At 42.2% G+C, this 25,762-nt stretch overlaps 1 protein-coding gene and 1 long non-coding RNA gene across 14 annotated transcripts; one reads left to right on the top strand and one right to left on the bottom strand.

The window, feature by feature from the left end:
- Positions 1-1,268: 1,268 nt before the first annotated feature.
- On the bottom strand, positions 1,269-7,635 carry LOC146375455 (uncharacterized). Of its 4 annotated transcripts, XR_014802052.1 has the most exons (6): positions 7,144-7,635; positions 6,771-6,850; positions 5,585-5,696; positions 4,701-4,858; positions 4,210-4,267; positions 1,269-1,756 (listed from the first exon to the last, which is right to left on the bottom strand). It is a non-coding gene; the product is annotated as an uncharacterized LOC146375455 (long non-coding RNA). The 4 variants fall into 4 exon arrangements; XR_014802053.1 differs by having other exon boundaries at positions 1,269-1,753; positions 6,771-7,625; XR_014802050.1 differs by having other exon boundaries at positions 6,771-7,624.
- Positions 7,636-11,134: 3,499 nt separating this feature from the next.
- On the top strand, positions 11,135-20,913 carry LOC146375454 (uncharacterized). 10 transcript variants are annotated; one of them, XR_014801982.1, is made up of 8 exons: positions 11,136-11,240; positions 11,534-11,613; positions 13,451-13,632; positions 13,731-14,223; positions 14,712-14,842; positions 16,889-19,961; positions 20,067-20,188; positions 20,331-20,913. XR_014801982.1 is itself a non-coding variant. In XM_084948848.1 (6 exons), the coding sequence occupies exon 6, from the start codon at positions 15,194-15,196 to the stop codon at positions 16,697-16,699; it is 1,506 nt and encodes a 501-aa protein (XP_084804974.1). In that variant the 5' UTR covers positions 11,135-11,240; positions 11,534-11,613; positions 13,451-13,632; positions 13,731-13,844; positions 13,999-14,223; positions 14,712-15,193; the 3' UTR covers positions 16,700-16,882. The 10 variants fall into 10 exon arrangements, 7 of the variants coding, with proteins under 7 accessions (XP_084804974.1, XP_084804973.1, XP_084804970.1 ...); XR_014801984.1 differs by having other exon boundaries at positions 11,137-11,240; positions 16,889-18,022; XR_014801983.1 differs by having other exon boundaries at positions 11,137-11,240; positions 16,889-18,796.
- Positions 20,914-25,762: the final 4,849 nt, after the last annotated feature.

Genomic DNA, 25,762 nt, shown 5'->3' with positions numbered 1-25,762 from the left:
TGGGCCACTGTCCGCAGTGTTGGGAAATCCATACCAGGCTGGGACGAGTCAAGGTAGGTGAGCATCCACGAGAAGACACAGCAGATGCATCCTACTAATACTGACAGGACCAGGAGACTCCAGAAACCGAGCATCTTCTCTTCAGTGCCATCCTCTCCTGTCACCCTCTCTGCCCGCAGCTCTTTGAGTATGGGGTAGATAAGGGCGCAGAGAAACCCTTATTACTAATTTGTATTATAATTCAATTTTCATGAAATATTCATATTCAGTATTGGTCCTTATATTAATAACCACGTATCCACCCAGGCTCATGGTGGGGCAGGGCTCTGTCCTGGGATGCTTGAGTACAAGGTAATGTACACCCTGACCAGGTATCCAGTCTGTCAGAATTGTTTTCAATATTTGGTTCAAAAACATGAGTGACAACAAAAATCCAACTAGGATTCTTGCATATGATGAATGAAGTCTGTCTTTGACTGTATTGTCCAGCTGATCCATCAAACCCCCAGCAGGTGAACCTTATTCATGACATAACACGGCAACAATGTAAAAAATGAAACAGCAACAGTCTAAATGTAAAGTGCATTCTAAACTCCTCTTCAATAAATCATATGCAAAGAGTCATTCAGGACTGTAAAACGTGAACTACAGAACCCAGAGTCTTCATCATTAAATCTCTGGTTGCTTCATTTTTCTATCCTATATCAGATACTTTAAGGTTAGGTTAGGTAAACTTGCATTCTCATGGTGAGGCAAAGTGCTTTATGTGTGTGTGTGTGCGTGTCATGAACGGCTATAAAAGGCCTTCCTACGGCGGACAGCTAATAACAGGAATCGGACGCGGTCCACCCAAGTCCACAGCAACCACCACAGCAACCGCCTAGCATGACCTTAAAAACATATTCTGTCTTCATAACTATCAAACACGTGAAATGATTTGCAAAGTGTTTAAGTGTTACAGCTGCAGAGAGCTATGGCGGTATCTTTGGAAGCTGTTTACATAGCTAATAATATACGATGTAACCATGGAGACAGTCAGTCACGTGAGCTAGCGGTGCATGTTTACTACAGTGAATAAGGTGACTGCGTGCACAGCGTCCACACGCTGCAGGGGGTAAAGACATTACTTCAATATTGTTTTATATTGATATATATTTGCCTTCTGTTGACCATCACCTCAGGTTCACCATTACAGTTTCAGCATACAGATGCACACTGTCTAAATATGAACACATTCAAAACTCATGTCTCAGAAATAAGCACAGCTGTTCATGTTTGTCATTAGAGTTTTATTTGTAAGAAAATTATGAACTTCATATTGTGCATCAAATAAAAGAACATTTCACAACTCTGAGTCAACAGAAACAGGTAACAGAAATGTCTCTAATGTAGACTTGTACAGTGTAGTGTAAGCATTAAAAGATCATAAAGGAAACACTAACATTTATGTGAAACTAATTGTAATAAAAAAATGAACAGGTGGTTTATAGATGTAAAAGAAAGAATCTGAAAACAACACTTTTTTGGTCTAAGTGATCAAAGTAGAAAACAGAACTGATGTTCAAAAACAAACCGTAGCTGCACTAATATTACACATCTCCATTGTTGTGGTGAACAGACATGTTGCTTTTAAAACCACATGCAGTGTGTGACCGTGACTGTTCACTGAGACCATGAACGCCACTTCGCTGAAGCCTTCACCTTCTTCTTCTTCTTCTAAATTGGAAGCAGAAGGAGCACGAGCTGCTTTGATCTACTGAAAGGAAAAAGCAGAACATCTGAGCTGAAACCAGTCAGCTGAAATCATTAAGACAGGAACAATCATTCAATGCAGTGTCTCAGGTGGCTTAGCCTGTTACAACTGTTGATACAAGCTAAATACGGTTAGCACACAGTGTCAGGGAGCTCCAGTGTGGGAACTAGTGGCTTTAGGTTTGTAGTCACAGGGCTCTAGACTAACTTTTTGCCATGGGCGTACCGGTACGCCTAACTTTAAAAAGTTAGGCGTACCGGCACAAAAGTTAGGCGCACACAAATTTTATAATAATTTATATAATGTGTTTTTCTGGATACACTGTGCTTTTTCAGCATTCAAAGATTGATGACACCGTGTCAGAGCACTGGCTATGAATTTCAGAAGGATCAGGCCTTAACTTAACAGAAAAGTTAACAATAGTTCTTTTCCTATTACAGCTACATCCACTTCTGTCGTGCCTAGGCTGCTCACTAGGGCTGGGTATCATCACTGATTTCTATAATCCATTCGATTCCGGTTTTCAAAGTCCCGATTCGATTCAACTTAGCCTCAGACAGTCAGAAATATTATAATTCTGATCATTTATCAGTACTGACTTCATCAGAATTGTGAACATCACAGCAGATGCCTTTGTGTGAAAGTAACTGAGAATAAAACAGAAAAACATGAAGGAGATTTTCCTGGTCTGGCTTTTTATAGCAGATAACCTTAAAAATATTCTACAATGTTCTGCATATAAAGTTTAAATTTCTTCAGTATTGAACAACAGAAAAAAATAGGCTTTCTTGTCCGAGGTCATTTAAGTGAAAAAAAGAAAAAGAGAAAAAGACAGCAGCCGACAGCGCTGTAAACAACGGTAGACTGGTGGGTAATAAGCGAATGAATAATACAGAAAACAGAGATTGGAGACGGGAAACTGTTCTTGAAGTACAGAGAGAGATAGAGAGAGAGCTAGCTGTGCATGGAGTGTGATTTTAATAGTCGTGGAAGCAAAACAGCAAAATTCATGAGGACATTGATCAAATGTGAAGCGCAGTTTGCTGCTTCTTTTGCTGCTGGCTCGGTGAATTTTGGTTGGAGAGAGACAAAACCTGCAGCTCAGAATCAGCGCAAGAAGACGTAAACACAGCGCGGACCGGACGCATCAGAATCGCTGAGCTCCGACAGCGTGTCCGTCTACGGGCCGTCGGGTGAGAAAGCCGAGAAAGACAAAGTTGATTCTGATGCGTCGGTCCGTTCTGTGTTTACGTCTTTGTGTGGAATCCGTGTGCCTGCTCTCATCTGCTGTTTGGTTGTTGTTGAAATGGTTTTGTGAGCTTTAATCGGAGAATCTGGCGTTTCTGGCAAAACACAGTTATATTTAAAAGTCGATTCAGGATTTAATGAATTGATATCGCTTTATTCAAGCTACTCACCTCCCACTTCCACCTGCACTTTCAACTGGACCACGGCCAATCAGAGAGGTCCCGCCCCTTACTATCTCTGATTGGTTTAGTCCACGATAGGGGCAAAATGTGTGTCTGTTGTTGACCACAGGGAAGGTTGCAGATTTTTTTTATTTATTTATTTTTTTTTTGCTACCCGAACATTTGGTCGCACAGGTGCAACCAAATATTTTTTTTTAGTCGCACCACTAAAAAAATTTGGTCGCATTTGCGACCAAATTGGTCGCACTCTAGAGCCCTGACTCATTTAACTTTCATCCATTCATTCATTTAATTCAGGAGGAAGAAATGTCAGGTTGATGCAGGCTGGCTACATGCATTTGGTCCCATGCTGTCTTTAACTAAATGACTTGGTTCATTTTATGGCTGGGCTGTATGTGGGGTTATATCATGTTATTTGGGCAGGAGTACCTGTCCTCTGTTAGACTTAGAAAGTTTCTCCATAAGTAGAGTTTCTAACTCTTCTAGCACATCTGTGGCTGACAGCTTTTTGGTGGCTCTTTTTACCCCACACTGGTTGTGAGTGTGTAAATAGCCCCACTAGTTCTTTTGGGTTGCAGTTAACTTGGGAGGAAGAGGTAGGTCTGCCATGACTAGATGAATAACAATGATCTGGGATACATAAATTTCATAATGCATGCATATATCTCTATAAACCTGGCCTGAGGGCTGCCATTTTTTACATTCACTTATTTCTTTGTTGAATCTAAATAATGAATGTGTTACAGTTAAACTGACACTGATCAGTGTAAATGGCTCATTGGGACACAGAAACCTTTAAATTAAACCCTATCACCTGATATCGAGTGTCAAACAATATCAAAGCTGTAAAAGCTGTTTACAGTCAGAATTTATAAAACTATGATTGTAAATGAATTCAAACAAGTGAGCTTTTCTCTTTGTGCTGAATATCAACACTGTGATTTCTTAGACTGTAAGCTTTACTTTAGCACAACCAGTTGTAGAAGCTGCCACTCCAAATGTCTTTTGATAACAAGAAAAAAATACCTTTTCAGTCCACGGCCTGAAGTTCTTCTCTGACATCTTCTGCCATCAGCTTTGTCTGCTGGTTTGAAGACAATAAACCACAAAAAGATGATTTAGTCACTTTGTCTGCGTCATGCAGCTCGAATGTGTCGTGTAACGATGTTGAATAGCCGTCGTTATCCCTCTGCTGTGTCAGTAGGATTGTACTGTGCAGCATCTCATTGATATGTGAGGAATGCTAATGTAACACGATAACAGACGTCTGGTCTTACATCATTAAAACATAAAGGACAGGAGATATTTAGATATTTTTATATTTATATTACATTTTATAGCTGACGGATATTACTAAATAGATAGAATTTACTAAATAGCTGGATGAACATGAAAAATATGTCTATAATAACAAATGACCATGAGAGCCAGTAGAATTAATTCAACTGGACACTCAAAAGACGTCCTTAAATGCTCTTTAAGTGGCAGAACAAACGAACAAACAGTTAATTGCTTACTTGAGATGAAATCTGCTCAGCTACTTTGAAAACAGCTTCTAAGTGGTTCCTCCTTTAACAGGATGACTGCTCAGGGGTAAGGCCATCATGCAGTCCAGCAACCTTTATGGTTCTGCTTTGATTCACCAGGAACTATTAGGGAAACCTTCCAGCGCCTCCTGTGAAAGACACAGGCATAAACACACAAACATTTATTAACATGTTCCACAGTCTTCCAGTTTGATTTTCTCATCCTGTGGACAACAACGTACATGGATGCAGGTTTATTGTTAACTTTTGTAAGGTTTATTTAGTGAACATATCCAGCTGCAGCTCCACTGTGATCCTGAACTGGATAAGCACTTAAGAAAATGTGTCAATAAATGGACATACATCAACTTACTATATTTATCCAAACAGACGGGACCAATAATGCTTCACTGAGTTAGAGACTTTAACAGTCTCTTCTATGTAAGAATGTCTCGTGCTGATATACCTGCAAACTTGACAACAAAGGTTTTTCTGACTGCATGTAGCTGTCCTCTATGTCAGCTCACACATTTACATTCATGTCACACTTATTTCTGCTTTCCCATTTTATAATTATTACTTACATTTTGATTAGATACCTTGAGTTTGTAAATGATCAGATTACATAATTGGAATACAATGTATCCAATTCAGGGTTGCGGGAGGATGAAGCCTATCCCAGCTGATACAGGACAAAGACAGGCTGCCAGTTTATTGCAGGGCTAACACAATATGTGTAACAGAAAATCCACTTAAATGTTTGATATTTCTTATAATAATCATAATTATGACTATTATTTAAAGGTTTCTTTATAAATACATTTTGATTTTTTATAACCTCTAAAATATAAACCTGAGCTGTTTCAGATTCTGACCTCTGACCTCAGTGACCTGGCTGTGTCCTCACTGCAGCTCCCTCTTGGAAGTACGTCTGCTTCTTGTCTACCCCCAGTGTTGACCGCCTGCCCTTGATATCACGTACTGTACCTGAGGAACAAAAAAGGACAAACACTTGCCTTCATTTAAGAAGTACATTCATACAGAGGTAATCTATGGAAACACACTAGTTCAACCTTTGGGAGGAATCAGTTCCTGTGAAACATTTCTGTAAATGAACATCATGTGGAGAATGAATGAAATGAGTTCTTCAGGTGACTCAGCAGTCCCACACTGACAAATGAAATCTAGTTAAACTATTAAGCATATTTGCTCTTCTGAAATCTGTGTTAAACAACAACAAACATAAATTAGTAACAAAAATACAGCTGAGTAGAGGCTTTACAAGCCACCAGCAGCCACAATGCTAAATTTTAATCTTCAAATGTTTCTGAGCCGTCTTCAACCTGCTTTTAACACATTAAAGTCCCACAGTCAATGCAGCCTGACTCAATCCTAGATGTTCAGCACACAGAGACACAGAGGTGCCGTTTAAACTTTAGTGTTAACCTGAGTCACTGATCATTTGCAGTATTACAGAGTCTGGCAGTCTTTGCATGATGTCCACGTCACTGTACGTTTCTAGCTGACTCTCAGGTGTGACAGGTGTGCCAGCAGGAAAGAGTAATAATAACCTGCATCCTGAGGTTTGTCATGCAGGATTAAAGGAGCCAGGCTTTGTTCACACAGCTAGGATTGTATTTTACACTGACCCTGGGTCAGTATAAGTATCATACAGTTTAAACGAAGCACTGAAACTTGCACATATTTATTACAGATGCACTGAAGCTAATCGAGATATTTGCTGTCAGTCTGTGGCTGCGATTAAACACTTTACTGGAAACTTTATTAACTAGTACCTTCATCAGTCATGACAGAAGCTAATATTTCTGTGCTAACATCGTTTAACCAGTAACAGCTTTCCTCCAATATAAGCTAACGTTTACACCGTAACTTTAAGCTAGCACCACAAAGACGGTAAAACACGTAATAATATCTACAAATGCATCTTAAAGCTGTTATATTAGCACTCGGTGTATTACTAAGATAACCACATTAACATTACTGACACTCGCTGACTTTTAATAGTCATTCTATAAATGCTGTCCGTTTAAATGGTCTTACCTGTACACACTGCATATCCACCGGATTCCAGCCAGAGTGGATTCTGGAGTCTTCCCACGCTCCTGTTAGTGATCCTCCATCTGGATGGATGAGAACAACCTTCTGAACAATCTAGCAGGAGATGGCCCATATCTATGGGACTGATTTGTGCTAATAACGCCCATTGTATGGACTGATAACAGCCGAAGCGGGTGAATAAAGTCACCCAGTAGCTAGCTGTGCCATTACCCAGCATACATCACTCCCTCCATAAATGCAATAAACGATAGAAAAGTATCGTTCTACCTGTTTTTCAGGTAGTTGTTTACATTATATAATTTATTGTGTTCCGTATACGTCACTACAATGTGATTTGGAAAATGTCTAAATATACCGACAACAGGCACTTCCGCAGCAATCTCTTCAATCGGAGGAGCCTTCACGTCAATTCCCGACGCGAGGGGGGTACCCTGCGCGTCCATAAGCGAAGCAGAGGGAGCCTGACCATGCGTCACACGTTTGACGAGTTGGGAGTGAGAACGTGTTGAATTAATAGTGAATTTAGACAAAATTAAACATCTGCTACTCTAACAGCCATCTTTCTATACACACACATCCCTCTTTACAATTTAGTCACAACAAAAAGTTACTTTGACGAGGTTTAAGCATTAAAAGCTCGCTGGTCAGTCATCTCCATGTGTTCTGTCCTTGGTCTTTCTCCCATTGCTCATCTTCTTAGCTTGGCCTGGATTTACTGAAGGGCTCCTAAATGTGGATTCCATTTATGTAAAATCATACTAACTCTTCACCACAATTACATATTTTAACTGTAGGCAACACTAACTAACTGTCAGAGAGCCTGACAGATGCTTACGGCACATCAGTTGACCAATCTAGTATTTGCCAAAGCTTCACAATGACATGTTTTTGTTTTTTTGGTTTGTTTGTATAAAAGTCAACCCGACACACTGTTATGTTGATCACTCTGGACGAGTGTTTGTTTAAGCACCACACATATGGCTTTCATGGTTTGCCAACCTGTTCACCAACTCTCCGGTTGGTCTTCTGCACATGCTCCTGCTCACTCTGGTCTCCGGCTTGACTATATAAAAAGGAAAACCTCGTTAGGAAGATCATCACCACCTGTCCCTGCAGCCTCCCTGGCACCGCCCCCTTGAGCTCACTGCATCACTCCTCCCCTGCGGCTGAGCCAGGGACCACACCTCCACCACAGTTTGGATTTCTAAATAATATTTATTGGGTGTTTATAATTCATGTAACCATTATCAGTTACAATTACCATCAATCTGCATTTTGTTATTATTCAATTCAGAACTGCCCAGACCAGACACAGTGACATTCCACCAGAATCCCTTTGATCTCTGATCTTCTTTATGACATCAGCACACTAAAACCCTTAAAGAGGGGAAAGGTTCTCATTCTTGTCAGTCTTTCAAAGATAGTGGAAGAATTAGGCAGGAAAACACTTAAACTACTCGAAACTTCAGTTTCTGACACAGTTGACCGTATTTTTAAAAAATCTTTTAGTTAGTACAGAGATTTAACATCAACTTCAATTTGAAATATGAGTCTGTCAAATCCTGTTGTGTGCAACCTGAGAGCAGAGAACGAAAAACTTAACCAGCAAATCAAAGAGCTGAAAAATGAGAATAAAACTCTCAAAGAACAAAGCTCTACCATACGTGACCTTAAAGTCGAGAACGCCGACCTTAAGGAGCAAAAAAGAGAGCTCATAAATGAGAACAAAATTCTCCAAAAAAACATTGAAGTTCTCTTCAAACGAAGTGGGTTCTCTAAAAACAAGAGGAAAAGAGACCTGCAACTAGAGAATGAAAAAATTCACTTCAAAATTCAAGACCTGGAATATTGGAACCAAATTCTAAAGGATTTAAACAGCTCCAAAACCAAAGAGATCCAGCAACAGAAAGAGGTGATGCAGGAAATGGAGGCAGAAATCAGAGAGTTGCAAAGCAGCAAGACAGGCTTGGTTATAAAAGTGGGAGACATGGAAAAGGACAACCAGTCTTTAAGAAAGGAAAATGATGTGACGATAAAACGCATGTGTGAGCTGAAAAGGGACTTTGAAAAGGAAAAAGATGACATGCAACAGGAAATACAGGCTGTTAAAGATAAACTCCATCAGGCAAACACAGCCTTTAAAGAGTTACAAGAGAGTGAAGAAAGAAAAAGGATCATGAATGAGGACAACAAAACAACGGACAGTGAACAGCTCAGACAGACCCTGGAACTCCAATGCGTTGCACGTGAAATTGACATATCGAGGCATAACGAACTTCTTGAACAGGACCTCCAGGAGCTTTCCAAAAGGAGTGGTGATTCTCAAAAAGAACTGAAACCACACGATGAGGGTGTGAAAGGAGAATCACGGATCTTCAAAGCCACTGAGAAAGACTCCGAACATGATTTTAACGTGACCAACAGAGAAAAGGAGTTGTTGTGCCATGAATTTGAGGCACTGAAAAGAGAGCTTGAAGAGGTCAAGAAAAATCTGTGTGATGTACAGGAAGCCTTGAAAACAGAAGACATGGCGTTGCAAACCCAAGCTCAGACTCCCAAAGTTTCACAGGAAGAACATAACAATCTGATAAACAACTACGATGTCCAAGTTGACATACTCAAACAAGAAAATAAGGCCTTAGAAAATAAGGTTAGTGACCTTACCAAAAAGATGTGGAATGGACGGGAAGCGATGAGACAAATGGAAAAGAACTTTCAAGAACAAAGGAAGCTACTCGAAAATCTCCGAGGAGAATTCGAGGAAATTTAGCACAACTACGACTTTGGCCCTCCCTATTAAACCTGGTTAACGCAGGTTCAATTCATTTGATTTAATTGGCCCAAAATGAGTGACTGCACCCAGACACTCAGTAGCAAAAAAATTACAGAGATTCAAGAGAGAAAACTGTTTCTGCATAGACTCCTATAGTACTGCAAGTCGTGTCATCACTTGGTGTCCTGCATAGAGTGCAGGTTTAAGGTATTTACGTATCTTTCAGAATTAGAAGCTATGCTGCGTCAGGGGTTATAACAGCTGTGCCCCCCCCCAACCGGTCGAGGCAGATGGCCGCCCCTCACTGAGCCTGGTTCTGCCGAAAGTTTCTTCCTGTTAAAAGGGAGTTTTTCTTTCCCACCGTCACCAAGTCTAAGGAGCTTGGAGAAAAGCGCCTGGACTTCTTTAACTTAAAGAAGTCCAGGCGCTTTTCTTTCCAAGCTCCTTAGACTACTATGGCCTTGATGACTGATAACCTTCACAGACACTGTCATCAAGGGTTTGCTCACAGGGGATCATCTGATTGTTGGGGGGTTTTCTCTCTTATATTGTATGGTCTTTACCTTACAATATAAACAGCCGAGAAGCGGCTATTTTTGCGATCCGGTGCTTTAGAAATACATCTTAGCTGAACTGAACTCCATAACATCTGGACTGAAATGCCTACACACAACGGTAGGCATTTCAGTCAAGAGCTCTGTCCAAAACGTTCAATGACAAGCATCAGCACCAGGATTGTTTTTTAGCTCACCAACAGTTCATGTTCCATACCCAGTTTTTATTGTAACTGCAACTTTGTAAGACTGGGTTGGGAGATGTTCTTGTGGTGAGCTTTTATTCACATAATTGGTTTCTTTAATAGTGAAATAAAATAAATTTGTATAACTGGAAACAACGTTCTCATGTCTGATTATCACATTGTATTCTTTAAACCATGTAACAGAATATATAATATATATAATTTACTCATAGTAATATTAATATCTAATGTGATTGAGTTTCCTCATCTCTACTTATGTGCTGATGTGTTCACTGAGGCCATTGTATGGTCCGTTTTGGCTGCATTTCCATGTTTTAAACATGAAATTTGCTTATTTAAAGGGTGTCTCATGTATCTCTTATGCAGAAATATGTGTTGCCTAGCTAGACAAATGTAGCACAGGTCTACTATTATTGGCCTAATGTATTTTAACAATCATTTCAGCATCCAGATAATCTCTTTCATCATCTCTTTCGATGAATTTAGCCTGGTTGTCATGAAATAGGCATTTGAAACAATAACTACCAGTATCTTTGAATGTGTGTGATTTCACTAATCCTACACATTCTTTGCAAGACAACTGGGTGCTTTTATGTAAAGAATGATCTGAGAACACTGAGGCTAATGAAGTAACAAGAGAAACATAGTAAGTAGTCTTTCAGTTTGCATGATCAATTTTGATTATTGTTCATTTTCATTTACCATGTCAACATGTTTTAGAGCAACGTTTTCTGATTTTGAGCTCTTTTAGGTGTACGTCATCGTCCAACACGTTCTCACTCCCAACTCGTCAAACGTGTGACGCATGGTCAGGCTCCCTCTGCTTCGCTCATGGACGCGCAGGGTACCCCCCTCGCGTCGGGAATTGACGTGAAGGCTCCTCCGATTGAAGAGATTGCTGCGGAAGTGCCTGTTGTCGGTATATTTAGACATTTTCCAAATCACATTGTAGTGACGTATACAGAACACAATAAATTATATAATGTAAACAACTACCTGAAAAACAGGTAGAACGATACTTTTCTATCGTTTATTGCATTTATGGAGGGAGTGATGTATGCTGGGTAATGGCACAGCTAGCTACTGGGTGACTTTATTCACCCGCTTCGGCTGTTATCAGTCCATACAATGGGCGTTATTAGCACAAATCAGTCCCATAGATATGGGCCATCTCCTGCTAGATTGTTCAGAAGGTTGTTCTCATCCATCCAGATGGAGGATCACTAACAGGAGCGTGGGAAGACTCCAGAATCCACTCTGGCTGGAATCCGGTGGATATGCAGTGTGTACAGGTAAGACCATTTAAACGGACAGCATTTATAGAATGACTATTAAAAGTCAGCGAGTGTCAGTAATGTTAATGTGGTTATCTTAGTAATACACCGAGTGCTAATATAACAGCTTTAAGATGCATTTGTAGATATTATTACGTGTTTTACCGTCTTTGTGGTGCTAGCTTAAAGTTACGGTGTAAACGTTAGCTTATATTGGAGGAAAGCTGTTACTGGTTAAACGATGTTAGCACAGAAATATTAGCTTCTGTCATGACTGATGAAGGTACTAGTTAATAAAGTTTCCAGTAAAGTGTTTAATCGCAGCCACAGACTGACAGCAAATATCTCGATTAGCTTCAGTGCATCTGTAATAAATATGTGCAAGTTTCAGTGCTTCGTTTAAACTGTATGATACTTATACTGACCCAGGGTCAGTGTAAAATACAATCCTAGCTGTGTGAACAAAGCCTGGCTCCTTTAATCCTGCATGACAAACCTCAGGATGCAGGTTATTATTACTCTTTCCTGCTGGCACACCTGTCACACCTGAGAGTCAGCTAGAAACGTACAGTGACGTGGACATCATGCAAAGACTGCCAGACTGTAATACTGTAAATGATCAGTGACTCAGGTTATCACTAAAGTTTAAACGGCACCTCTGTGTCTCTGTGTGCTGAACATCTAGGATTGAGTCAGGCTGCATCAGCTGAAGCTGTTATTTGTATATATCAGTATTTTTTATTCAGGTGTGGGGAAAATACGTAAGACTGCAGTGAAGCGATGCACCAGATTAATCCCTGGCCAAAGCTATCGTACTTAAATCAGACTACTGATCCAGCCACATCAGCCTTTTGTGAGGTCTGTTTAAAGTAGACTAAAAGTGAACTGCAGGTTCCCGAGAGGTGGACTGTGAGCACAGAAACACATGTTCATACATACAGCTGCAGCAAACTTACATTAATTTTAAATAGATTTGTTACTCTGATGTCTGTCTCTGTGTTAGTCCTCTGACAGACTGGTGACCTGTCCAGGTGTGCTCTACCTATGACTACTGGGACAGGCTCTAGCCTTTTTAATAGAAATTTTCTGTTATTCTCATTTAAAGTATTTAAGTGCTTATGCATATGCTTAGTTGTGACACTGTTATAGACTGTTCAGTGAAAGTTTCTAAAACTAGATGAACTTACTTCAGCGTCAGCAGTTTGAGAAAACAACTCCCTTTACAGGTGCTGATAAGGCCAAGGGCACAAAACAGCTTAACCATTGATCGGTTAGGTTTCATAGCGAGGCACGTGAAGTGTGGTAGGATCAGTTTGTAACTTCCTCCCTCTTCCTTGGAATGCATAAAGGAGTAGGAGCACCACTTCTGCGGCAGCGCTGACATGACTGAACTGTGATGTTTGATGTGTGTTGGCGCAGTAATAAATAGCTTGATCACAGCTCTTTCTGTGTTGCAGACTTTATTTAAAAAATTCCACGACACCTCCCACCCTCCCACTGTGAACCTGAATTGAATATTCAGAAGACATTTGTTTAAATAGTTCTACAAATCTGAGCTGTTGGTGTGTCCTTGGATTGTGTGGTAATAATATTTGAGCCTGCAATCTTTCTTACTGAATCTCTACTCTGAGTCATGTTACCTGAGATTAATTCTATGTTTACCTGTCAGCCTGGACGAATGTGCTGTGTGAAGGAAATTAAATTAAATCAGATCTGAACTGCTTACATTTGAGGAACCTGTTCATATTTAATTGAAATATGAACCAGTGGTTTTTTTGATTGCTGATTCCAAGAGAGTCTTTGTGGAAATCCTGTTTGGCTTTTTGTTATTTTAATTCTCTTCTCTGTTTTCCAGAACAGTTCTCCACAGTCGCTGTCCGCATGGGTCAGTGGGACCAAGAAGCACTCTGCTAATGTGTGGACTCTGACCAGCAACATCCAGCAAGACCCAGACAGCGTTTTCTATCTCCCAGCTGGAGGTTTTTGTTTGTCTGTGACTGGAGAGTCAGATTTTTGTTGAGCTTCACACTTGCAGAGGTAAGTCAGTTTGCAGAGATCCCTCCCACCCTGGCTTTTATGTCCTAGATTTCTTATCTGAAAGAGTAATATTTCAGTGACTGCTGCTTATACCACAGGTTAATACACGCTACTGATCCCTGATAGGAGAATCATCAATTTTGCCAACAAAGAAGCCTGGTGGATGTTTGTTTACAGTCTGATGATGGGACATCATGCTCTGCATCTTCAAAGTTTGCCTCCTCATTATTATTCATACCCAGTAATGTGAAGTATGCTTATATCTACTATAACTGAACCAACCTGGTGCTCTTCATTTATGGAGGCTGTTGAGTCTGAATGTTGGATGTTGTGTATCTCGTGTTCTCTGGGCTTTGTTGTCCTCAGTCTTTTCGCAGGATCAGAAAACAAAACCAGGAGGCGCGTAAATGTTTCTTCTCCATGATGTTTCTTCAAATGTTTCTTCTGGATGATGATAAGACTGTGACACGGGATGCCACCTTTGGTCTTGTGATGAAGCAAAGCTCAGGAAGAAGTGTGATTAAATGGTACCCACATGTGTGCTGCTGAGAAGGATGTACAGGGGCACCTGCAGCCAAATCCAAGCTTCAGGTTAGTTGTAGTTGCAGAACGCTATAGGACTGAGACAGCTGAGGCATCAAATGTTTGATTAAACGGATGAAAAAGAGAAGTTTCTTCCCTATAATTATCACTTCTTAAAATCTGTAGCAACTTCAAGTCTGTCAGCGTGCTGAGCATGCTCAGAATGTGACAATATATTTTTGTTCAATATTTAATTTCTTTCAGTTGCAATTGTTAAATGAAAAAAATAAATAAAAATATATTCTTATAATTTAGCAAACTAATTTATCAAAAAAAATATACATATATCTGTATTAGTTTTAATAAATTAATTTGACACCTGTATTGAAAATACCATATTGTATTCATACAGAATCAGTATGGTATCATTGTTTGTCTGCTCACTGATTGCTGAAACTAAGAGCTACTTTGATCTGTTAAGATCTAAAGTATCCAAAGTTGAGCTCTGATGTTTCTTCACCCCTGTGTGTGATATGTGATTTCCTACATGCTGGCAGAGCAGAGCGGCAGTTTGTGCTCACAGATGGTGACGGTGTGGAGAGACGGTGGTGTTTCCTCAGAAGAACCAGCAGAGTCACTTGCTGACTGATGTTCGTCTGCACTGCACAGAGGAAATCAACTGACCAAGGTTTGTCCAGTGACGTGTTATGAAATGTATATTTGTTTTATGCTTACAGTTATGTTTTTCTTGACAGAGGCTCTGCAGAGGTTAGACAAAGCAGAGAAAACATGTGCTTTACATTTTACTCTGATTTATTGAGATATTTGTTGCCTGATGTTCAGCAGGAATGGAGAAATAGAATCAAAGGGAGATGTTTTTGCTGTTTTTGTAATGATGTAAGTAAATCTTCAATATTATTTATTTGCTTGGTTATATTAGGAGTGTTTCTGAGTGAGGGGGAGAGGAGTCATCATCCAGGTAAAATGACGTAGAGCTACACACAGCATAGTGGCATACGTGAACTCACAAGCATTTAGTATGTCACCACGGGCACAACAGAGATTGAGCAAAGTCTTAGAGGCCCCAAATCTAACATTCACACATGAAGGATCAAACATGGCAGATTTAATGGGAGCAGGGGAACCCCATGACTGCGTCAGAAGAGCACAGGTTGAAGAAAAAATTAGAGAGGACCTGAAGGCAGAACCTATACCTGGAGCTGAGGACTGGTTCACTGATGGATGTTGCCACAGAGACGAAGAAGGACTGAAAGCAGGATATGCGGTAGTCTGCAGAGTAGGAGAGGAGTATCAGGTCAAAGAAGCAGGAAGAATTGGGGGACAGCAGTCGGCACAGAGAGCTGAAGTGATAGCCCTAGCTCGAGCCTTGAGATTAGCTAAGAATAGGAGAGTGAACATCTACACTGACTCAGCGTATGCATTCGGAGCAGCTCATGTGGAGCTGGCTCAATGGAAAAGAGCAGGATTCAGAACAGCAACCAATGCACCTATCTGCCACAAAAGTGAAATGGAGGAACTGGAAAAGGCCTTGGCTGACCCAGATGAAGTGAGTATCATAAAATGCAAAGCGCACTCACAAGGAACCAGCATGGTGGCAAAAGGAAACCAGAAAGCAGATGAAGCCGCAAATGAGGCGGCAGACTACAAAGGACGGAAACAAATGATACAGGTAACTGCAGAAGAGGAAGTATCCACTAACATGACGGAGGAAGTCAAACAGGCTCAGGAGGAGGCATCCCCAGAGGAAAAGGGGGTGTGGAAAAACAAAGGAGCCTGGCAGGATGGACACTTGTGGAGGGGGCCAGACGGGCGCCCCGTGTTGACAGCCAAAATGGCAAAACAGAAGGTGGAGGAGGCCCACGGACTTGCCCACGTGGGGGTAGCACAGATGGAGAGAAACTTGTGTCATTGGTGGCATCCTGAGTTGAAAGAAATGATAAGGGAAAAGGCCAGGATGTGTTTAATCTGTGGCGCACACAATCCCAAGCCAGCGGTCAAACCGGAAGTGGGCTTCACACCGTACGAGCTGCAAACTGGGAGACAGTTTCCGGCCCCTTGGACGGTGGGCTCGGTGGGACAGGACACCAGAGGGAACAGGTCTCACGCAGACTATTGGAACGAGTTAAAGGCGCTGGTGTCCAGTTTCACCAAACAGGTGGCTTGTGAAAAGCCCACAGGAGGAGGAGAGGTCCCGGACGCAAAGGCAGTGTGGCTGAAGGTCATCAAACGCAAGTGGAAGGAACCCCGTTGGACTGGTCCATACGAGGTGTCGGCTCGGACAGCTACAGCGGTTCAACTGAGAGGGAAAGGCGACGCCTGGTATCACTGGACGCAGTGCGCAGCGGCGCACGAGGACTTGGTGGGGAGAAATCAATCTCCACCCAACACAGGTGAAACTCAGAGGCAGAATAAACCCTCACACCTGCGCAACGGGCCAACCGGTGGTCTACCCGGGAGGTCGAAGAAAGAAGAGCAGCCTAGGAGGAAGTCGCCGCGCCAGCGAAAGGGAGCGGCACCAAACTGAGCATCTAAAAAGGGCTTTGAACTTTTTGCTACAACATAACTTACACACAACACCATGCCATCACAACAATCAGATACTCGTGACGAGAAAAGAGTTCAAAAGGCTATCACAATGTTCAATAATACCATAGGTTTAATGTCGATGATGTTTTTAATCACAGCTATATGTTTTTTGGTTTATCTTTTGCAGGCCGACAAGGGAAAACTGTCTGAGCACGGAGGTCAGGCCGGCCCGGCGCTGTTTGATACGCCACTTACACCACTCGTGATCCTTAGTGACTTCAGGCCGTGGGCGAGAACGAAGCGCGAGGTCTCTGGTAAAAAGGATGAGTGTCTCAGCACATACGGTGGAGTAGAATTAGATTATGTTAAGGGTTCCACAACTTCTTTCACGTTTGATCTGTGTGATGTTTTTAATTGTCAGGATGTAAGCAGTAGCTGGAGGGGATATAATGTGTGGGTCTGTTGGGACTATTCAGTGAGTACACACTGCGAAAGGGGAAATCGGCCTTATGACAGCTGGTGCCGTAATTGGGATCAGGTAAGGGGTTACACTGGGGAAAATTGGGAACCGCCAGAATTAGGACCAGAAAATGAGCTTAAACTTCAAAGGGACTACAGCCCATCTAAAAATCTGTTAACCTTATCATTAGGTAATTGGCGTCGGGAAAAACCTGTATATCTAATCTTGGGGGTGGAAACAGCTGGGGTTGATCCAAAAGTGTTAATTAAAGTTAATTTTCTAGAAAAGACTAATCCCAGGTCGCCAGGTAGAGAAGAAATGACAACACACGTGATTCCCAATCCAATGAACTCTGTTGCATCTTTTACAGGGCAAGAGGGGAGCGGGTCGTCGGAGGCTGGACCAGAGGAACAGGAACCAAAAGTTAGACAAGTCGTTTCGGTGGACTACAGCACGTTAAAACCTCAAGATCTGATTGAACGCGCCACCGGGTTCAGTGACAGCAACATCTGGCTGGACTGGATGGCCCAAAACGCTAAAGAACAGAAAGTGTCTAACTGTGTAGCTTGTGCTTCCGCAAGGCCGCGTTTATTTACTGAGCCAGCACCGCTGCATCCAGAGGATCAGTGGGGCTATAACTGTATGTTGCGAATGACTAGAGAAGTTGTTAATACGGGGAACTGCACTGTGTTGTCCAGTCTATTTCCCCCTATTGACAAACTCACGCGAGCAGGACCGTTTATGCCCAGAAAAGATAACTATACGTGTTTTACTTTTTCCACAGATAAAGTTAAATATCGACTAGGGGAAATCGATCCAAATTGGTGTTCGGTCACCCGGACGGGTAGGACCACCAACAATGTGAGTGATGCAGCCACCGTAATTGGAACATGGGCTAGAAGCGGGCTGTATTACTATTGCGGGCATAGGACTCTTGTGGTTCGTGTTCCTGTGGGGAGCGTGGGTACATGCGCAATGGTGAGACTAGGGGCGCCACTTATGCTAATTGGAAACCAGGTAAAAGCGATTCCACAACACAACACGCGCACATTGGCAGCTAAACGCAAAAGACACATTTTAATGAAGACAGGCTTTGATGGCACACATGCATACGACCCTAGGTTGAATTCCCCCACCTGGATTGACTCCATTGGAGTGCCCAGGGGAGTTCCAAATGAATTTAAACTCGCTGATCAAATAGCAGCCGGTTTTGAGAATATTCCAATAATCTCTGCTTTCTTTCCAGTGACCCCAAACAAGAACGTAGATAGGATAAATTATGTTCATTATAATGTGCTGAGACTCTCTAACCTCACCAAAGATGGCATGGAGGGGTTGGCGGAGCAGGTGGGTCCGACCTCGTTAATGGGCGTGCAGAATAGGATGGCCCTTGATATGGTATTGGCAGAAAAAGGGGGCGTCTGTTCCATCTTTGGCGATCAGTGCTGCACCTTCATTCCCAACAACACTGCTCCAGATGGCTCAGTGACTCGGGCTCTGGAGGGCCTAAAGAGCCTTTCTGAAACTATGCATGATCACTCAGGTATTGACAATCCGCTGGAGGGCTGGCTGACCTCAGTGTTCGGACGATGGAAGGGGCTTATTGTGTCGGTCATGCTGGCTTTATCTGTTTTGGTATGTATTATGGTTACCTGTTGTTGTTGTCTCATTCCTTGTGCCAGAAGAGTGTTAGTGATGATGTTTAGGAGGGCAGTGGAGCCTAGAGTTATCACTCCAATGTCCATGATGCCAATGATGTACGTAGGACCTGCTGTGTAGGCCAAGGAGTGACATGACACAACTGTCAGTGTTGTGACCTCTGGATTCTCCAGAGGTCAACAGAGGGAATTGTGGGATAAAAGGGGTGTTCTTTTTCTTTTCTTTTATTATTTTGTTATTTTATCATCGGCATTATTGAAACCTCAGAATCATATAATCATAATCATATAAGAATCATATAAGCAGCCTTTAATTAACCTTTGATTAAAGCTTTTGACATTACATTGACATTTGTATTACAGTGATGGTCATAACCTCAGGTTGATTTTCCATTTACAAGTGCCAGAATAATCATATGCTCTTTCATTGCAGGTGTTACCATGATCATCTCATACATATTGCTGTTTGTTGCTCATTATAGAGTTGTGCTCAAATTAATAAGGGTTAAAAGCTACAGTCAGCGCGAATGTCTGGCTGATCTATGGAAGGGAAAGGCTTTGAGCATAGAAGGCCGCACGCGCTTACACAACACTGATATCATGTTATTCTTTGCGATTCTGTATTCAGTTATATCTTTTGTTATGTTTTAGTAGTGGCAATTGATTAAACAATATTCATTTAATATTACATACTTGATTTAGAGCATTACACACTGATCACCTTAACCAATCTGGAAATCCTTGTAGCTGCAATATTGTGTCTCCGCAGGGGACAGTTGGCTCCAGGAGATAGGCGGGAGTCAGTGCCTGTCCTCGGGAAGGAGAGAATGTTCTTTTTGCTGTGTTAAATAAAATGGTCAACATTGATTGTATTGCACCTGTCATACGCATGAAGGGGCGTTCTAATACCCTGATTTCATGAAACTATTGTGATGTGATTTTTGGGGTGAGATCTGATGCTGTCTGCGTACGGTGTCCATCTCCCACGCGTGTGATCATTAAAATCATCGTTTGACTCAACCCGGCCGGACCAGTGTTGTTATTGTGACTTTTCCTCTTGTATCCATCCCCAATATTTGAATCCGTAACAGTGGATACACTTGTCTCCCCTTTAAAGGAGACAATCCAAGTCATCCTTAAATGTTAGTGCTTTCAAATACACAAACATTTTTAAAGGACAAAAATGAACATCCAACTTTGACTGTAATACAAAATAAATCTTTGCATGTGTGTTTTCAAACTCTCAGATGGGCAGCATATCAGTCTTGGACTGTCTAACCTGCCGGAGCAGCACTGAATGACCACCACACATGAGCATGTTCCTGCAACATTCAGCATCTGATCCTTCATCTGTGTGCTTCTGCTTTTGGTAAGTAGAGTTACCCAACTCCAGTAACTCTAAACACATGCCATCCATTTCTAACGGCCTGGTTACTTCCTGTCAGTTACTTTAGAAACCATGTGGTCACCTGACCTAACACTGTTTCTTCTTCTTCCCCTTAATGTTCAAGTGTCACATGTCAAACAGCTGGAGAGGAAACTACACCAGTGTACTGAGATGTTTCACCAACACGTGCCAGATGCTGTTCCTTCATGGTGACATCACCAGAGACAGCCCCACCCACCTCAGGACCTCGCCATTGATCATGATGATTATAATGATGACAGCGAGCGGAACTAAGACTGTAAAAATCCACGACCAGAATTTTTCTTTCTAATTATTAATGAATACTGAGAGCCTCTTTCTGTGTTTTGTCTGTTTTGGGGTTGTTGTTTTTTACCTCATTTGTTACTAACAAAGTTCACCAAACTCACACAGTTTACATTCTGTATGTTTCCATCTTTACCAGCCACACTCTAACTGCATTTAAGAAAATAATCCTTAGAAATAATTGATGATAATTCAGTGAATATACTGCGCTGCTTCCTTTTATTGCGTCACACATTGCTTTAAGTTTTTCAGTGTCCAGTTATTTTTTACTGCTGTTTGAATTCTCTGTATGTTTGACCCTGTAGACTGTTTGATGGACTGCTTGTCTTCCTGTTTGTTACCGCCGCCTGTTTTTTAATAAAGATTTGGATTTGTGACTTCAACACAGCCTCTGCGTGTCCTCCCTTTGTGTCCTCTTCCTCTGTGAATGTGTTGCATGTGTCACAGATTCATTTTATTAACAGCTTTCCCACAGTGAGTTGCATCAGCATTCATTCACAGCACATTTCAGAAGGATTCAGATTAATACAGTGATCTTACAGTCAGAATGATCCTGACAGAGTGCCACTGTAAATCATCTTTCATCAGGTAAATTTTAAAGTTCAGTATTTCAAAGCAGGAGTTATGAAGAATCATATTGGCATTAGGACTAATAATATGTACTTACAAAGTCAAAGTTTTTTAATTATGCTAGAATATTGGAAGACAATCAACTTTTAGTGTTTTCCGCATATTAATTATTCTGAAATAGAGTCGGTGACCCTAACTGTACAGAAGCACTAAACAACTGACAATCTAACAGACATCATTGGCCTGAGCCGTCATGCACAGTGAGTCTGATCCTTTGCTGTGAGAGTCTGACAAGCATGTTTCTGGTCAGTTTGGAAGAAATAATATTACAATGTTGATCTTTCTTTCCAATATTCCTTCTCTTTTACAACATAAACTGATTGTTATGAAGGAAAGGAAGGCTCAGGGTTGAGTAATCAGCATCATGGGCTCATCCGATTAGGATAAGAATAAGCAGTCATCTAATCATTCACAGGGTTCTCCTTTTATTCTCAAATCAATAAAGCAAAGAAGGAAGGAAAGAAAGACACACATGGACTGCCAATGCTGAAAGAAAACAGAGAAGTTACTCATTACCTTAAACAATACATAAAATAAGAAAAACCAGAACAGAACAGAACCTCTGCTGCTGCCCCGTGTGGGAGTGAAGAAGGAGTGAGCCTAAAGTGAATGCAGTCCTTATATAATGTGTGACAGGTGAGTGCAATTAAGGACAAGCACCACACCCAATCAAAGGTGAGAGAACTAAACAAGGTGCATCTGGTGAAGTGAGTGGGTGTGCTGGGATGTGCTAAAAGGTGGGTCTCTACAACAGCCGCCCCCATATTTCTAGTGAGAAATATGTTGATATGATCAGGATCAGTCTTCGTCAGGAAGCGGGGGCAGGGGGATAAGACAGGAGACAGGGCGGATGTAGGTTTTATCCTGTGCTAAGACTTCCACGGTTCTGATGCGTTCATCTGGGCTTTTCAGGAGGCGTGTCACTCTGCCTATGGGCCAGAGGGCACGTGGAAGGCGTGAATCCATGATCATTACGACAGAGTTCAGTGTGAGATCTGGGTTCTCCTTCTGCCATTTGTGTCTTCTTTGGAGGGATGGTAGATAGTCCTTTATGAAGTGCCGCCAGAAGTGATCTGCCAATATTTGTGCATGTCGCCATCGTCGTCGACCTAGGAGGTCAGAATCAGAATAGGATACTAAGGGAAGTGACGAATCATGTCGGCCCATAATGAGAAGGTTTGGGGTTATGGGATCAATATCCGCAATGTCTGAGGATACATAGCCTAGGGGTTTTGAGTTAAGAATGCCTTCAATCTCAATTAGGACCGTTCTTAAGACCTCTTCAGTGACCATTTGTGCACCAATGGTTCTCTTCAGAGCATTCTTCACAGAACGTATCTCCCTCTCCCAGGCTCCACCGAAATGGGGTGCATGCGGGGGATTGAATTTGAAATGGATTCTTTTAGTCATCAGGACCGGCTGTAGAGTCGGAGCAAGGTTGTCAAAAGCAGCCCGTAGTTCCTTATCTCCTCCTTTGAAGTTAGTTCCTTGATCACATATAATTTCCAGGGGTGTTCCTCGTCGAGAAATGAATCGTTGGAGGGCCATGAGGAAGGAGTCGGTATCCATGCTGTTTAGGAGGTCAAGATGTATACACTGAGTCGTGAGACATTTGAATATTATTCCCCACCTTTTCTCCGATCTGCGGCCGGTCTTGACCATGTATGGTCCAAAGCAGTCTATTCCTGTGGAGTAGAAAGGTGGTTTGAATAACCTAAGACGAGCAGCAGGCAAGTCTGACATTTTTGGAATGATGGGCTGTGCTCTCCATTTCTGACATGCAACGCAGCTATACTGATGCCTGCGTACGGCTTCCCTTCCTCTGAGAATCCAAAATTTCCGACGTAGTTCAGCAAAAAGTCTTTCTGAACCAGCATGATGCAGTTTGTCATCATAATCTTGTATGATCAGTTTGGTCACTGGATGAGCAGGATCAAGTACTATTGGGTGAATGACATTCAATTCCAAGTCTGGGCTTTGCCGTAGTCGGCCTCCTACATGGATAAGTCCAGAATTCCTGCACAACACTGGTGACAAACACAATAGACGGCTGTCGGATGAGAGGGGTTTGTCTGACTGTAAACGGGCTAAATCTTCACCGAAACTGTCCAGTTGTGCCTGACGAAGGATTTCTTGTTCTGCTGTTAGATAATCAGCTGCAGAAGGAATGTTACCCTTTTGGTTGGAGAGTGAACGAGCCGTGAAATCCAATAGCTCTTGATAGATTCTGAAGCTGGGTGTGTATGTATGGGAGGGTATACTGACAATACCAAAAAAGTAGGATTTCTTTAACTCAGTCTGATCATCATCAGGATGGAGATCTGTAACTGTGGGCCAGTTATTCGGAGGTTCATGCAGAAACGAGGGACCCTCGGTCCACCTGTTTGGGCTAAGGAACTCTTTCAGGGATTTACCTCTCGTAACATCATCAGCAGGATTTGTGGCTGAATTGATGTATCTCCAGTCTTGACTGTTTGTGAGGTTTTGAATTTCTGAGACTCTGGCTCCTACGAATACCTTGAAACGGCAGGAATCTGACTGAAGCCAGTGAAGTACAGTTGTTGAGTCAGTCCAAAGGGTGGTAGTCCTGACTGGTAAGGTGAGTTCTGTTTGTATGAGCTCACAGAGGCGTGCGCCTAGTAGGGCTGCGCATAGCTCCAGTCTGGGTATTGTTAAATTCCGTTTAGGAGCAACACGTGAGCGAGCTAACAAGAAACTCAGTTCCACATGACCTTCAAGATCATCTGATCTCAAATATGCGACAGCACCATATGCTCGCTCCGAAGCGTCACAGAAGATATGAATGTCTCGAACTGTGGTAGAAACATTCATTTCCTTAGAAGTATAGCAACGTGGGATGGCAATTTGTGGAAGATAACAAAGTTCTTCTTCCCAGGACTTCCATGCCTCTAAGAGGTTGTATGGAAGGGAAGGGTCATCCCAATCTCTCTCCTTTCTCCATAGCTCTTGCACCAAGGTTTTGGCGCGTGTTGTGAATGGGAGTAAGTAGCCTAATGGGTCATACAGACGAGCAAGTACTGCATAGATACGACGCATTGTGGTGGGGTGTGAGGCTAGAGTTCTGTATTTATAGGCAAACAAGTCAGTCTCACAATTCCACAATAATCCTAATGTGCGTTCATGTGGGCCAGATGGCTTGTCTTCAGTCAGGCAAAGTGCATTACTTGCCATTCTTACCTCAGATGGTAGATGGCTAATCACAACAGGATTATTGCTGGCCCACTGGCGAAGATCGAAGCCTCCTTCTGATAGATGGTTTCTTAATTTGTCTAGGAGTGTTCGAGCTAACTCTGCTGATGGAAAACTCTGCAAGCAGTTATCAACATAGAAACACTGCATTACTGAAGACTGCACATCTTTGTCAGATTGATATTCCTTCACGTGTTTCTGCAGTGCATAGATTGCACAACAAGGGCTGCAGGTCGTACCGAAGGGGAGTACCTGCCACTCATACACTGAAGGGGGAGCTGCTTTGTTCATGTCACGCCACAGGAATCGGAGGAGTGGTTTATCAGGAGGCAGAAGACGGACTTGGTGAAACATGCCTTTGATGTCGCCACTTATTGCCACTGAATGTTGCCTAAAACGCAACAAAACACCGAGAAGTGTTGGCCCAAGGATTGGTCCTGGCAATAGGTACTTATTGAGACACTGACCTTGAAATGTGAAAGAGCAGTCAAAGACTATGCGATCTTTATTGTTGTGACTTGTCATATGATGAGGAATATACCAGGCTTCTTTGCTATTGTGCATCTCCTCCGGGCTAAGTTTAACTACATAGCCTGCTTGCTCCAATTTCAAAATCTGATCCTTGTAAGACATGGCTTTGTCAGGATCTTTAGCTAACCGAGCCTCAGTGTTGCGGAGTCTAGACATGACTACAGTTGGAGGGACATTCAAAGGAGGAAAGTTTGCCATCCGAAGAAGAGGAGTGGCGTAGCGATTAACACCATTGATCTCAACCCTTTTTGTGGCCTGTTCAAGGAGTTCCAGTGCCAGTTGATCTTGCTTTGATCGGATCACAGATTTCTCACTGTATTCAGGTAAAGTGTCTAGTTGCCATAGCTTCTCAACATGATAACGCAGTACGTCTGCAGATGAACTGAGAGATGTGAACAAACACTGCACATGCTCTGTACTGCTCTGGGGCTGAAAATCTGTGATCGGACCTTGAAGTGTCCATCCTAATTGGGTTTTAACTCCTGCAGGAGACCCATATGGTCCCTGTCTCAATGGAGCAGTAGGCGTGATGAGGTGAGTATGATCTGAGCCTATGAGCAGGAGTGGCGCTGCTTTATTAATAATGGGTAATGGGATACCTTGAAGATGCTTGTATCTCCATTGGAGAGATGATACAGGGTAGGTGTGGTCTGAAAGTGCTAGGTGACTTGCAGTGAAGGCATTATTAATTGTGTAGGTTTTCTCTGGGTGTGCGATGGGTGAGATTTTGAAACTTACGGAAGAACCTTGAATAGTTTCAACTTCTTGACGGACAGTTCTAAGTGATAATCTCTCTGCTTCCCCAGTTAGGTTGAGATGCTGCGCCGCTGATGGTAGAAGAATGGTACGCTGGGAGCCATC

This window comes from Perissodus microlepis, chromosome 13 (assembly GCF_051167445.1).
Source record: "Perissodus microlepis isolate ML-2025 ecotype Zambia chromosome 13, ASM5116744v1, whole genome shotgun sequence".
Lineage (NCBI taxonomy): Eukaryota > Metazoa > Chordata > Actinopteri > Cichliformes > Cichlidae > Perissodus > Perissodus microlepis.
This window is presented reverse-complemented; position numbering and strand designations above follow the sequence as displayed.

Bases quoted from the DNA above. Each gene is read 5' to 3' on its own strand.
- LOC146375454 (XM_084948844.1), top strand. From the start codon at position 15,194: ATGTCACCACGGGCACAACAGAGATTGAGCAAAGTCTTAGAGGCCCCA.